Source organism: Phaethon lepturus, unplaced genomic scaffold (genome assembly GCF_000687285.1).
Source record: "Phaethon lepturus isolate BGI_N335 unplaced genomic scaffold, ASM68728v1 scaffold54414, whole genome shotgun sequence".
Classification (NCBI taxonomy): domain Eukaryota; kingdom Metazoa; phylum Chordata; class Aves; order Phaethontiformes; family Phaethontidae; genus Phaethon; species Phaethon lepturus.
This window is the reverse complement of record NW_010533741.1, coordinates 48,850-63,753: the sequence shown is the minus strand read 5'-3', so window position 1 is coordinate 63,753 and position 14,904 is coordinate 48,850. Positions and strand designations below refer to the sequence as shown.

Sequence of the window (14,904 nt, the reverse complement as noted above, 5' to 3'; positions counted from 1 at the left end):
CCAGCACAACTATGTAAACTCATAAACAGTGTAAACTTTACTTCAGTTAATCATCATTTAGATTGACTTGGGCTATGGGTTCGGTTGAGAAATTATGTCAGCAAGTGATCCTCATCCAGGTCTTTGGAACCTGGATATACCCCTTGCAGATTTGTACTTCTCATGCAAAGAGAAAGGAACAGAATGTGGGCCATGATTTCAATTGATTCTGAGAGCAATGTGTGTAGAACAAGCCAATGGCATCAAATGATTGCTGGGTTCTGGGAAACCTCAGACAATTAAATTTAAAATAATTATTAAAATATTGATAACATAAACATGCGAATAACCTCTGATGTAAAGCATACACTTAGAAGCCTTCTGCTGAGTTCAACACCAAGCTTGATAAATTTCATATATGACTTCCCATTCCAGTGTTTGAAGCTGGCAGTGTATTTTGAATATTATAGAAAGTTTTTAAAAAGTCAGTGTGTATTTTTTTGAACCGTATTTAATTGAAGGGGAAAAAAGTCTTCTATGTTTGAATTTTGCCAAGAGGCCAAAAAAGGGGCTAACTTCAGGCCGTGATTCTGTGATTGAAATATTTTTTTACATTAATGGCCTGTAAAATTCTGCAATATATTACATTAGGAACAGCAACAGAAAATACACAGAAAAGGTCAGATTTGCAAAGGAAATGGCAGAAAAAAGCTTTCATTGTAGGAGTTATTTTAGTTTCATTTATGACTTTATAATTAAGAGGAAGAAATGAGAGTCAAATTACTATTTAAAACATTTTTAACACTACAACATTGAAGCTTTAAGTATTAAAAGAACTAGAATTTTATTTGTGGTCACGAGAATAAGTCTAGCTCTTAGGAGAAAGTTGTCTCAAAGAACTGGTAATAGGAAATGGAGCATCCACTTCCAGCCAGACTGCATATAGATTGAAAGACTGTTTGCTGTCTCCTTGTGGTTATTTATTTATAGAGTGCCATTCACAAACATGGGTATCCATTAAACTCTTAGAAGCAGATTTTGCAGGGGAATGAATGACTGCTGTGTGCACAGAGCAGTGGATCCAAGTGTAGCTACTGCCCTGTGGAACCAGACTCACATTAACAAGCGACAACAAATGGCATGAGCTGAGCCAAGGAGCTCCGTGTACTTTGTAAGGGACAACTATGTACACTGTCACCATCACAACTGTTCCCCTTGGTGGCACTCTGAGAACAGAGGTCAAGGACAGAATGGAATTGAAAAAATTGGCCTTTGCACCATGCCAGCCTGTGTGCTACCTGTTTTTGTAATTTACTGACATGACATTCTGCTTAAGGAGTAAATTTACATTGAACTCTTTATAAACAGTATTTAAACAAACCTAGTTTAAAGTGGCACTTTTATTCTCTTTAGCAAATGTTTGTGAGGACTGTGATTCTGAATTGAAATATTTTTCTAGATGTATTACTAAAATGCCAACAACCTGAAACAAAGATGTAAAGTTTGTCAACAGATTGGCCAGCCTAGTGAGGAGAGCTTTAAACTATGAATGAGGAAAGACAGGGAAATACTGGAGCGAATCCAGCAAAGAGCCACGAAGATCACTGAGCAATAAGAGAATCTGACAAAAGGAGAGGGACTGAGAGAACTGGGACTGTTCAGCCTGAAAAGGGCTTGGGGGGATCTTATCAAGTGTATAAATATCTATCAGGAGGGTATGAAGAAGACAGAGTCAGATCCTTCTCAGTGGTGCTTAGTAATATTCTCAGTAATAAAAAATGGTCAGGTAACCTAGGATCACTGAGGAGTAAATGTGAGAGTGGATGAGATTAAAAGGCTACTGACCTTTGCTCAGTCCATATACTAAAATTCACGCCAAGCTACCAAGTAACCCATGCTCATGGTGAAAGCTACAGTGCATCTGGCAATGCATGTTAAGCCCTTCATGCGAGACTGGCCATTTACTTTAGGAACTCCCCTAGAAGCTAAAATCTCAGTTGACCTCTTATTTCGTAAACCCCCAGAGATAATCATTGGTAGTTTCAAGGGACCGTGAAAATTTGCAGCTGTATGGAAAAAGCAACTAACTTACTATCTTCAGTGTTTACATTTTTAAGATTATGTTTGTTAGAAAAGGGACAGAAAATTATTTAAAAAAAAAGTTGAGGTTGTTTATGAAGGTCCCCAAAACATACCAGATAAGTGCCACCAAAACATCTCAGTGTCAAAAACTGGCTGTGTTGGGGACACACAGTACCTGTTGTAAATACCTGCAGAATCCATTCTCACAATGTAATAATTTAGAAAAAATGAATAATATTTCTGAATATTGATTTCTTGGATTATACAAATGAATCTCCAATGTCCAGACAGAGGCCACAAAATTATCCACATCAAAAACCATGCAATTGAAATAAACACATTTGATCTGTGTTGCTTCAGAAAATCTTAACTGAATGAACCCCATTAACTGCTATCAAGATGGACAGAGATGCTCAGATACAAACACTGAGCTGAACTGGAATACCTTATAAATACCTTTGACATTTACGTGCTGCTTGAATCTATTTAAATAACCACGTATGTCAGTTATCCTTCTTAGGAGTTTACGTGTATCACAACGGCTCAGGAATGGTCTACTACTAAGAAGTACTCCATAAATAGTTCGATTTTTGTAGTAACTATGAAACTCAAAGGCAAATGAAATCATATGTATTAAAATCACAAAGCATACATATTTCTGGTATTCTTTGAAACTAAAACAATTTGAAAAATACAGCACCCAGCTCATCATGTTTTTTGATGAAATCACCTCAGCATGGAAAAGAATCAAAGCCAAAAGCGTATTGCTTTTGCCTTTAAAAGTGCAGTGAAAATGACTGTACGAGGTTAGTCTCCAGCATTAAACCTTCATGCATATAATGGATCTTACATTAAAATGTATTTTCTTAATAGATGATCTTATTAAAAAATTGTTAGGAAAGATGATAGCAAAATCACATTTAAAAGTGCTAGAAACATGAAAAAAATTTTCGTTATAGTTCTTATAATAAACCCAATACAAATGGGAATTAGCATTACTAAAGATAAAATGTTCAATAGTGTGGAAAATGAGAGTAAAGGAGATAGAACAGAAAATGAATGTCTTATTCCAGCACAGACACTTTAAAATTAATTACAATGCTAGTGCTCCAAAATGTCTAAATGGTCTAATTTACAATATTCATTAAAATACTAATATGAGAAAAACAAAAAAGCATCAATATAAATATGCTGTATTTTCCTAACTCTAAAATGAGGAGTTCCATAAATGTAAGGTACATTTATGTACCAAACCACATTTTAATTTCTATCAAATCACTTCAACTTCTTGGTTTGCCTTAATTATTCATGGTTAATCAAGATGTGCATAGAGCTCACAATGAAACATAATATGAATAATCTAACAATTGTTGGAAAAAAGCCAACTTAACTGACTTCCAAACATAACCTTCACAAAGAACTTCTGTTGATTTCTGATACTTCTTTCCATGTCATTTCATAAACACTTTACAGAGCAAGAGTGCAATTGTAAGAGTGAATCTAAATTAAGAAAAAAAAAATTGTTTGATGATTTAAGAATTATTATAGGACAACTCAGCTACATCTGAAATATTTTGTTACAAAGAAAGATTTATCACTTTACAGTAGTGCCTAATTAAAATATGATCTTTCTTTGTTATCTCAAAATACAAATAGTGTAATTTATCATTTGGAAAAACAGCTGGGCATGAGGAAGATTTGGTGGAACCATGATAAGCATTTTAGGTGGTCTTACATATTGAAAAAAATGGGCACACGTGATAATAAAATTGTTAGCTTACAAAAATGTTAACCCACCAGGCCCCCACCCGCAAAGAAAAGTGTAACTGTCAGGTGTCCTCTCTTCACTTCCTCTCCCTCCGGAGTGTGACAGGCTGCTCTATTCCATAGAATTAATGTAATCACAATATAAAGAACAACTAATGATTGTAAAGTTGGTTTCTCACATGTGATAAAGATGAATGTGTAAATCTTATACAGAAGGTAATTTTCTAGAATGTTTTAGCTGGGCATGAGACAGATCCTGTATAGAACCTTTCTCCTTCAAAGAAATTACTGTGTAGAATGTTCCAAAGTCAGGAAGAAAATATGACTAAACAAGTAACGCAAAAAAAATGTTACTATTCCTTCACACAATTTTATTTGAGCTCTTCAACATCCTCTTTTTTAAAGAGCAGCATGGAAAGTATTGAGCTACAAATTAGGAAGATGACAGATGAAGAGAAATAATTTAACTCTATGTGTAAATACATATAAAATTATTTTCAAGTCTCCATTGCGTATTGAACAAATTATGAAAAAAACTATTCAAAGACTAAGATATATGTGCATTTTAGCAGGGCCTGTTGTGATAGGACAAGGGGTAACAGTTTTCAACTAAGAGAGGGTAGATTTTGACTAGATATAAGGAAGAAATTTTTCACAATGCGGGTGGTGAAACACTGGCACAGGTTACCCAGAGAGGTGGTAGATGCCCCATTCCTGAAAACATCCCAGGTCAGGTTGGACGGGGCTCTGAGCAACCTGATCTATTTGAAGACATCCCTGCTCATTGCAGGCGGCTTGAACTAGATGATCTTTAAAGGTCCCTTCCAACCCAGACTATTCTATGATTCTATGATTTCTTCTGCTGTTTTCTTGTGAAATGTACATGTGAACAATGGTGAGAACATCTTGCTGTGCTGCGGTTGCACATTCCTGCAGTTCAGGTTACAATCTATCACCAGTTGCCACCTACTATCACCAGTTCACACCTATAAAGAAGATCCTGCCACATCATACACCCACCAGTGAGGGTCTTATGCTGCCTTTAGGCTACTAGGGGTAAGTAAGCCAGAGGGAGAGAAGGAACCAGGCCAGAATGTGTCCATACTGTGGTGATTTTCATATGTGTGTTTAAATCTTTATGGCAACTGCAGTCTGGCAAAAATTAGTGTCTTACAGAGTGTTTCATATCATAGTCAGAGGGAAAACTAATGTACTGAGTTAGCTGCCATTACAGACCAATTGCCGACCTGTTCTTTGTGCACAAGAGGTCCAGTGTCAGTTGCCCATGTTGATTCTTTTAGATCAGTTGATAAAAATGCATGTTGACACACTGTGGCCTCCAGCAATCAGATAAAGTTGTACTTTGACAATTACTCTTTTCAAATTAAGAATTTCCAAAGGGCATATGGTCTATTTTCCTTACACCAAGAATCTCTTTCTGTTCTCTGATCAATGTGGATGCCACAAATAGAAATAAGATAAATTGCCTTCCTACTTGCTGAAATTCAGATCTGTTTTAATGAACACAGATAATTTGCTGTCATAGTTGGCACTCATCTTAAACTCAGCCTTCTCACTCACGTAGCCCTGGGGTGTTTGCTCCTAAAATTCAACACAGCTTTCATAATTCCTTTTCCATTCATGTGAATAATGCTGAATTTCTGATGGTACGGAACTTCAAACATATTATGAAACTACAACCAGACTCAAGATTCCCTCTTTGCCTTTAAAAATTTCTCTGTAACATTCTGTTTTTCTCCCCTTAAGTACCTCTCACAAATACATGTGTGTACATCTATGCACATGTATAAGTGGGCTAAGTATCTAAGTGGAAATCCTCATATTAAGTTTCAATGGAAATTTTTGTGTGTATAGTACAAAATACATACTGTGAATGAAGAAGATAACATTCCCTTAGGATTTATGAGCTAAGAATGCTCAGGGGTTTAGTGTCCTGACATCTCTTTAATTAGCAGTCTCCAAGATCTCACATTAAGAAGATGCTAAGCCAGTGCCTTCTGTCATACCTCAAGAGTTTCAGAAGGCTTGGAAGCCACAGAGGAAGGTGAATGTACCATGCCTGTGAGCTATACAGTATGTACAAAGGATCCTTTTTTTACTAGTATCAAGTTAGGACTTCTTGCTACCACTCCTGCTTTGATGGTGATGCAGTTCTAAAAGAAATCCTAAGAACAATCCAACAAAAATGGGTGAGGTAAATAAAGATGCCGTTGAAAAATACTTGGAGAACAACCCCCAGTTTGCCAAGGAGTATTTCGACCGAAAAATGAGGGCAGAAGTGCTGGGAAATATATTTAAAGTGAGCCCTGGAGACGTGAAGGAAGGAGTCAGCTTCAAAGACATGTCCCGTCTGGAGGAGTGTAACATACTTTTTGAGCTGCTAACAGAAATCCAGGATGAAGGAGGCACTATGGAAAAGATAGTGCACAAGGCCCTGCAAAGGCTGGCACAGCTGCTGGCAGCTGACCGGTGTAGCATGTTTATTTGTCGTTCCCGAAATGGTACTCCAGAGGTAGCTACCAGGCTTCTCAATGTCACTCCAACTTCCAGCTTTGAGGAGAATTTGGTGAATCCAGACAATGAGGCTGTTTTTCCTCTGGACATCGGGATAGCGGGATGGGTTGCTCATACCAAGAAGTTTTTTAATATACCTGATGTGAAAAAGGTAAGTGACTTCTCTTGGGGAATGGGTTTCTGTGCATTTGCTTACTCAGCTTCCTGCACAGGGCTTGTGGTACAGAGTCATTCTTCAAAAACATCCCAGATACAGAAAAAACCCCAGATGGATACAAACCAAAAACATGAGAAAAGCAGCAGCAGAGTATGCTTAAAATCCAGTAGAAAGACATCATGTAGCCTAGTGAGGTATTTCCAGTATCGTTGCACAATAGTTGTAATGTAATTTGCTATAATAAGAGAGGAGAATATTAGATTAGTAGAGACGAGTAAGTACTTATGTTTCTGTCCAACAAGGCAGGATCCTATTCGGTTTTTCCAGTATGGGCTTGCAGGTGTTCTCCCTTATCATTCCATGCTGTCATACATGCACCTCTGAATATAATTAATTTGCAGCTTTTGTAATGAGGATGCTTCCATATAAGTAAATGAATGAAGCCAGATGAAGATGATGTCAACACATGTTCAGCTTCAAGTCTGTCTTGTCTTTGAATTTAAAATGGCTCCAAATTTTGAGTATGTCCACATTCAGGGCTTTTGTTCAGAACCATCTATAGAAGAAGATTAATGAGTCGGAGCTGGTCTGACATTTTCAAAGTTCCTGTTGAACTTGCACAGAATCACCTTCTTTAGTTATGATGATGATAAGGGTTTTTACAAATGTTAATTAAAATGGTGAGTGACCTAACAGAAATTAAACATGCATGAATAAGAACTGCTTTAGAAGCTGCTCTGAAATACATGGGGAAACATAAATGTGCTTTGATTTTTGTAGATTTCTTTAAAAATAGCTAACCTTATATTATCAAATGGTGACATCTTCATCTCTTTTTAGTCTTAATGTGGAAAAGCTGAGCATAATCAAATGATGCTAAGATAATTATACAAGGTGACAGTCTGGCTTCTCAGTATTTCCTATACAGTCAATTTAAAATTTTAGAGATGGGAACCACCTCAGTGTCTTCACCTCAATGTAAATCATAAAAATGTTTATACACTGCAATTATCTATGTTTTCCAGGAGGTAAACGGAAAGTAATGTATTTTATCATATTAAAAGTTGGCAGGCATAAAGAAATAAAGGACTACATTTAAAGCCCAGAAACAAATGAAAATGCATGTGTATATATATGTGAAAAGAACATTCCAGTATATAGTAAACTACCTCAAATGTAAGCAGGAATCATGGGAGCAGACAGAAGAATGACTGATATGTGAAAACAAATCAGTTGCTTTTTAACTGACCACTAAGATGCTTTCTTCAATGGCTGCTGTTCTGACAAGAAGCACCTGATTTACTGCCTCTTACCACCACATGGGGAGATTGGAGGATTATCCTTCTAAACTCATAAGGCTGATTACATGAGAAAAGATCAGGAGGATCAAGAAAGGTGTGCCTTCTATCAGACACTGCACTGCTTCTTAATATCATTATGTGAGAGGTTCCCAGAGCAGGGCTGCCCAAATATTGCTGCATTTGCATTAGGATTTGTTCAAAATTTTGTGACAAATGTAATTTGAATATGCTTAAATAAGAGAACTTTTCTGTCCACCTAATCCTGCTAGGTATACATTTTGCACTCATATGTCAGCTGAATATCTGTCCAACCATTATTCAGTCATTCTAAGGTAATCTTTACTCAGACATCCATTTCCTCTCTTAGGATTACCTAGGTCTATGCCATTAGGCCCACACTTAAAAATGCAGTTAAACCATGTTGCCATTAATCCACATTCGGTAACTAAATGTAATCAAAACACTGGCATTTTCTAAGTTAATTGCAAAACTCCCAGAGACTTCTCTGGGATCAAGATTTGTTATTTAAAAACAAACCTGAAGGTCTCAAAATTGTCATGATTTCCATTCTATTTGTAAAAAAAGTCAGGTGTCCAGATCCACAGTCCTCACACAGGCAAAGCTCCCACTAATGTCACCAGAATATTTATCTCTGTAAGGAACCCAGAACTGCAGCTTTAGTCAGTAACATTTAAGGAACATAATTAGTCCATGGCAACAGAAATAGGCAGCCACTGAAGCCTTTACCATGTTTTTGAAAGGATATTTATTTTTCTGATCAGTTTGTATGCACTTCAAACTCGATTGTCTGTTACCCAAATCCTGAGCAAAAAATGACAAGCAGAGTAAAGCCAGAGGGGAATTTTACCCCTACTGCCTTGTCACAATACAAAATGCACAATGAATAATTCTAGATGGCTAGAGAACTTTAAAGATATCACGTCTAACCACTTTCTATTGTTGACACAACCCATATCCAAATAGCATATTGTTTTTTAAGTCTTAAGTACATGACAACATTGACAAACACACATTGAGATATTTTCATGCTTCAATCACCACCCCTTTACAACAAGAGTGAATGTAATGAAAGATCACAACAGCAAAAAATCATTAAAAAACATAAGACTCCATTTCTAGTGCCTGGTAGCCAGTTCTTTAGGGATTATCTCCTTCTTCAACCTGGAAAGTTACCAATAAACGTATGAGGAAGCTCCTCATCCTGACTAATGCTTCAGAAAAGAAAAGCAGAGGGAAAGATACAGATCTTCTGTAATTAACTTAATAGCCAGAACAGTCTCCTGCCTACAAGATTATGGACCTGTTGACTGTGAGAGCTAATAGCATTTAATCCAGGATTTAATAGTAGTGAGAAATAGGAGGTCAGGCAGGACCACTACCCTAATAATTTGTGTCACATTATTCCCAGGGTCTGGCAGAGTATGAGTACAGACTCAAGTATTCCAATGCAAAATAATAGACTGCATAATATTTGATTAATATTATATTAATGTTCTTTAAATATTAACTGATAACATGGACAACACGATAAAGAAGAGTACAATTACCTTACATCTTTTGCTAAGGCATTATTTCCAAATAAAACTACAAACTAAGAAATAGTTGAACAAGGGGCATGTCTTCTGGGGAATCAAAATCTCAAATTCTCAGCCTGTAAAGACCAATAAAAAAGACTATATATATTTGCTTTAATCCATCATGTATTTAAATTATTGCATTATTCCTTTTAATTCAGAGATATTTGAAGACAAAGATTTAACTGAGGATTGGAAACTCAAGAAATAATATTTCTGGTTATAGTAGAGTATAAAATTACATAAAGGGTGAAAAAATGCTTCAAAAGAAGTGAAAGCTTTGGGATTAGATCCATAAAGGAACTCAAAATGTTCTGATGCTGAAATAACAAATCCCCATTTTTAAAGATCCTGCACTAGAATCCACAACCCCAGTGAAGTGAAGAAACAACAGAGTATGGAGAGGTTCTCATACTTTCAACTCAGATTAAACAGCCAAAGCAGTGATCATTGTGGCACCTAATTTAACTACTGGAAGCCTGTGATAGAAAACAATTTAAATACATCTTCAAGTTGCAAGCACTTGTATCATCCCTTTGTAAACTGATTCAGCTTCAGTTTGCATGAGTCTTTCTTTTGTGAGAGCTCTACGTCTCCTTAATGCAAGGATGGGAGAGATTTTAATTCCAGGCCTGTCTGAAGTGACAGGAGTTTCAGATTCATGAGAACATGCTGGTCCCCAGACTCCAGGCTGTCTAAGCCTGGAATGAGGAAGAAGAGACACTCCATCTCTTTTCTTCAATCTACACCAAATTGTAAAATAAATTAAAAATTAATGAAAAAGGGGAGAAAAAAAAAGCGAAGGGAAGCATGGTTTTGCAGCTCAGTGGTTCAAACTCCTATGTGGCAGTGAGAGGACCTGGACACCAAACTGTTGTCCAGCTGCTGTGTGTAAACTGTTGCTCTGGTAACACACAGCAGTGGTCCTGGGACCACGCAGTAGTCTTAGACTACCTCCTAGGGCAAGAAGACATTGCTGGAATCAGGTGCATCCACGTCAAAAATATGAGGCAGTGGGAAAGCACATGAGAGAGCAAGATGGTCAATGACACAACTAGTTGCCCAGAAAATGGAAAGAATGGAGTCACTTTGCGGTGGAGCTGGAAGCAGGGCAGTCACTTGCTAATAAGGTGTCTTAGTTCTTACCTCATGTTCTACCAGTCCCCAAACAATATCATCTTGGAGAAGAAACCTGAATATCCACCATATTGCCAAGGCAGAGTATGTTAAAAAAAGCTTCAAAGGCCAAAGGAAGATTGTTAAAGGAATTTTAGAGGGAAGTTCTTGAAAAACAAACTCTTGAGTTGTTAATATGACAAGAAATGAGAGCAGACACACAACACTACAGAAGTACTACCTTCCTGAATGTCTGGAAAGTAATGAGAATTGAAAGAAACAATCCTAAATTAAACTAAAAATGGGGGGGAAATGAAGAGGTAGCCTTTTACCTGGGAAGAACGTGCATTATAAATGTTAATGTCTGCTCCTCCGTTTTATCTTATCATCTTGATAATAAAAAAGAGATTGTCATAAACTCACACGCAGTATAGTAAATATTAACTGGAAAAATGGAAATGTGTTCCAATCTGTTATAAAGACAAAGATTCAGTCAACTTACAAGAAAACATTTTAACACAGGAACAAATTTCTATTAATTGTGCCCTCCAGAAGAAACACCCAAACCTTTAATTCTTTCCTTGAATTAACTTGTGTTAAAAGAGGAAAGCTCCCAAAATTGAAGAAAAAATGAACATTAAAAATCAAAATGGAAAGCTCCCTTTTAGCCTAATTTTCTTGTTTTATGTAAAAAAGAAAATACTTAAAGCAATATAATACAGATTCAGTTTCAAAAAGTTGTAAAATAGTCACCACATATGGCAAATAACAAGCAGACATTTCAGTGACAGGACTGAAAAGTTCAACCTCCAAATGCTGTTAAATATATATTAATTTCTACTTGATTCATTTTCAAAACTCTAGTGATCTTGAAGATGCAAAGTCAATTTGTTCTGTCATGCTAGTAAGTTACATGTCAAAATGTAGTTGTTTTACATCCCTGACAATAGATGATTTTTTAAGTGTAGCCTAATGAATGGCCAACTCATTTAGCTAATTGGTTTTGTTTTTAAATCAGACTGTTGACATTTTATAGCTGATGGTAGGTGCTTTTTATTTTCCATTCATACTCAATTATAGCATTAAGAAACAAAAGCATTTGAGTTGAAATTAGGACAAGCAGAAATAAGACATGAAGCAATATAACACACCAATACCACCTACTCAGCGGTAAAAAATCTGTTTGAGAAATCTGAGCCAATGCAAGACAATCAGTGGGAGAACAAAATATCAGGAAGAGGAGAAAATAGTGCAGGACTACCAGAAAGAGAAACAGAAAAATGTAAAGATGGAGCAAAGAAATATGTGATAATGATGGGAGTGCAACAAGAGCTCCTGATGTCAAAGGTTCATGGGGTTTCTGTTCCAGTAGTGCTCCACACCTACTCCTGGTCATCACACATCCAAAGGATGATGTATTTTGACCAGTCTGGGTTCATCTATCCAATGCAGAACCTCCAGCCCAGCATGGGAAAGCAGTCATAACTGCAAGGGGTTCGAGAGCGCCATTCTTCCTCTATGCTTTGTAAGAGGAAAGAGGTGAAGGAAAATAGGAACACTTCTCCTTAACTGTGATATTTGATGTACTTCGCCAAACTCAAAACGGAGAGGTAGGCTGCAAAAACAGATACTGACATGTCACTTGGAGCTGACACAAGAAGGAAGGGTTTTTTGTATGGGAATAATGGTGATGGTGATATGAAAACCAAGGTGTAAATGTCATTTGTGGGACATGAACAAAATGACATCATGCTGCTTCCTAGTAAGGTCCCCAGTCAAGGAAGCAAAGGTTTATGGGAAAGTCTAATTTTCTAACATTTCAAACCACATGTGTAATGAAGATGCTGATGGTGTGCCAAATTAAAAATCAATTGGGAATAAGCAAGTATACTGGAGATGTGAGAATCCTCAGTACTGAACAATTTGAGCTGCTGTTCCTCTTACCCCAAATGAACCAGAACAGTGAACCTTCACCCTGACAAGCTGAACAGGGAAGAGGGATCCTTGTTCCCTTATACTTTTGTTTTGAGTTGCTTTTCATACTTTCATTTCTCTGTCTTTCCTGCATTTGTATAAATTACATACTTTTGCATGTGCAATGGAAACCAAATTAACAAGGGTTACACTATCTCATTACGTATAATAGTTTTTGTATTTTCTGATCAAATTTGTACTCAACAAATAATGCGGATACTGCAGACTTTGACCTGAAGTTTCCAACAGTGTCAAACTCACTTGCCTCATGCTGCATTTTGTTGTTAATCCAATCAGAAATGCTCAAGGCTTAGCTCAGTGTTCTGGAGCACGGTGTAGCAAATCCTAAGATAACATTATGAACCGGGAGATGTACTTCCTTTATTAAATACTGTAGGACAGGTCAATGAACATTAGAATGATGTTCTTCACCGTTTTTTAAGCTCGGCATAGAATACAGCCTGTGAAAGGTTAGAAACTTTTGCAGAGCTCTTTTTCATAGTTCGCTTAAAAAATTATGGGATATCTAAAACCAGACAATGAAGGAGAATTCATCATTCATGAAAGAAATAAGGTCTTTAAAAACTGGTAAAAGGAAACATAGAAGAACATATCACTCCTGAGAAAGGAACTGAGATCTGCAGGGAGAGCCATGAAATAAGAGAGACACAAGACGGTTACTTCTTCTGGGCAGTCCATCAATAAGAATTTTTCAGAAACAATGAAGTAACACTGATTTTTTTTAAAAAACAAAGTAAATGTAAAGTATTATCTGCTCATGTAGTCTTTTAAAATTAACTTTCTTCTTGAAATGCCTGTGGTTTCCAGGGGAGTGAGTTTTTCTCATTTATATTTATTTTACCTTATTACAGACATGAACTTACAGTTGTGCATCTACAATTCAGAATCAGATGCGGTATAGTCTCAGTAAGCAAGTTTATCTGTAACTGCCATACGAGGAAAATAAAAATTATTTTTAGAAGGAATGGCCTTATTTTTCACTTTCACAGACATGTAATCACACTTTTCACAACAGTGATTTCTGATTTTGTGTTATGAAATGGAAATTAGGCTTATAAAATTTAAAGGAATTGAAAGTTGAGGCCAAATGATCTAAACATAGAACATTATATTGATATTTCATCAGTAAGAGGTTTATAATAATGTGTGGTAGTGTTGTTAAGTTACAGTGAGATAAAACCGGTGTCATGGTTTAGAAAATCAAGAAACATGAATTAGCTACTAATTTCAAGTGTATAGGCTAGATCCATAGTAGCCTTCCAAACCCCTCTCCAGTTACCTTCTATAACCTATAACAGAAGGATGAACCCAAAGAGGCATCCTGATTTTCCACTGCTGTATGCTGGTGCTAGCTTAGTGCATGCTGCACATCTTAGGCTATATCTACGGAACTGATCATTGATTAGTTTGTATTGTAATGATTGTAATGATCAATTACTGATCATTACTGTACAGTAAATGGCTAGGTATCATAGCTTTAAATGCAGCTAGTAGAAAATGCTTGCAAATGTACTACAGTTAGGGAGTTACCAAAAGATCACCTTTCCCTCATTTTTTTAAAAGCCTATTTTATGATTTAACTGAGAGCTGGAAGTTCAAATCTTGCTATGAAAGATGGTTGGATTCAAAAGATCAGGCTCAAACAGACTACATTCATATATTCATGGGAGCACAAAGATGCTCTTCTGGCTCTAGTACTGCAGAGCAGATTCCTGGCTTATTTGTCTATGAACATGGTTTTCCAGACATTGTGAAAAGGAGCTTATGTTCACAAAAGAAAATATATTTAAAACTTGATTGGAAATAAAGGCTTCAAAACTCTTATCAATTATGTGCAAAATATTGAATAATGAAAAGCCTAAATCTAAGCACAAACTTTTGCTTGTATATGCAAAACAGGTGCGATGGGAGTCTTTGTATATGCTGTGGGAATGCTGCCAACCTGTTACAAGGTTATTTCTATCTTTCTGCATTGCATTATCTAGGCACAACTCAGGATGGTTTATGGTTACTGAACTTTTTGTTTATTAACACAGACTTGCATTCTTTAAAATTTTCCTATCCTCTGCAAAAGGATAGGAAAAAACCTGCTGCTTCTGAACACCACTGCTTGTACCTTCAGTATGGAGTTATTAAACAAATTCTCAGCAACTGTGTCCTGCTGATTCAGCTTACTTGGTGTATACCCTTTTAAGTATTCAGAAATCCAGAGGTGTCTGAGATTTTTGTTTATTCCCTCACAGCAGCTCACAGCACTCTAAAACCAGGAACCTGGGCCTCACCATTATGCTAGATGCTCTTAGTGAAGTCGAGGGAACTACAAAATAGGGTCAAATTTTCTGTCTGATTTACTTTATTTTGAATGGCTAAAGCAGTC

General features: G+C 36.6%; 1 protein-coding gene across 1 annotated transcript in view; it reads left to right on the top strand.

Moving 5' to 3' along the window:
- The first annotated feature begins 5,843 nt into the window (after positions 1-5,843).
- Positions 5,844-14,904, top strand: part of PDE6C (phosphodiesterase 6C, cGMP-specific, cone, alpha prime) — a 31,367-nt gene continuing 22,306 nt past the window's right edge. Inside the window, exon 1 of the mRNA XM_010285283.1 lies at positions 5,844-6,514. Within this exon, the coding sequence (XP_010283585.1) occupies positions 6,035-6,514 (480 nt within the window). The 5' untranslated portion in view covers positions 5,844-6,034. The remainder of the gene's footprint in view (positions 6,515-14,904) is intronic.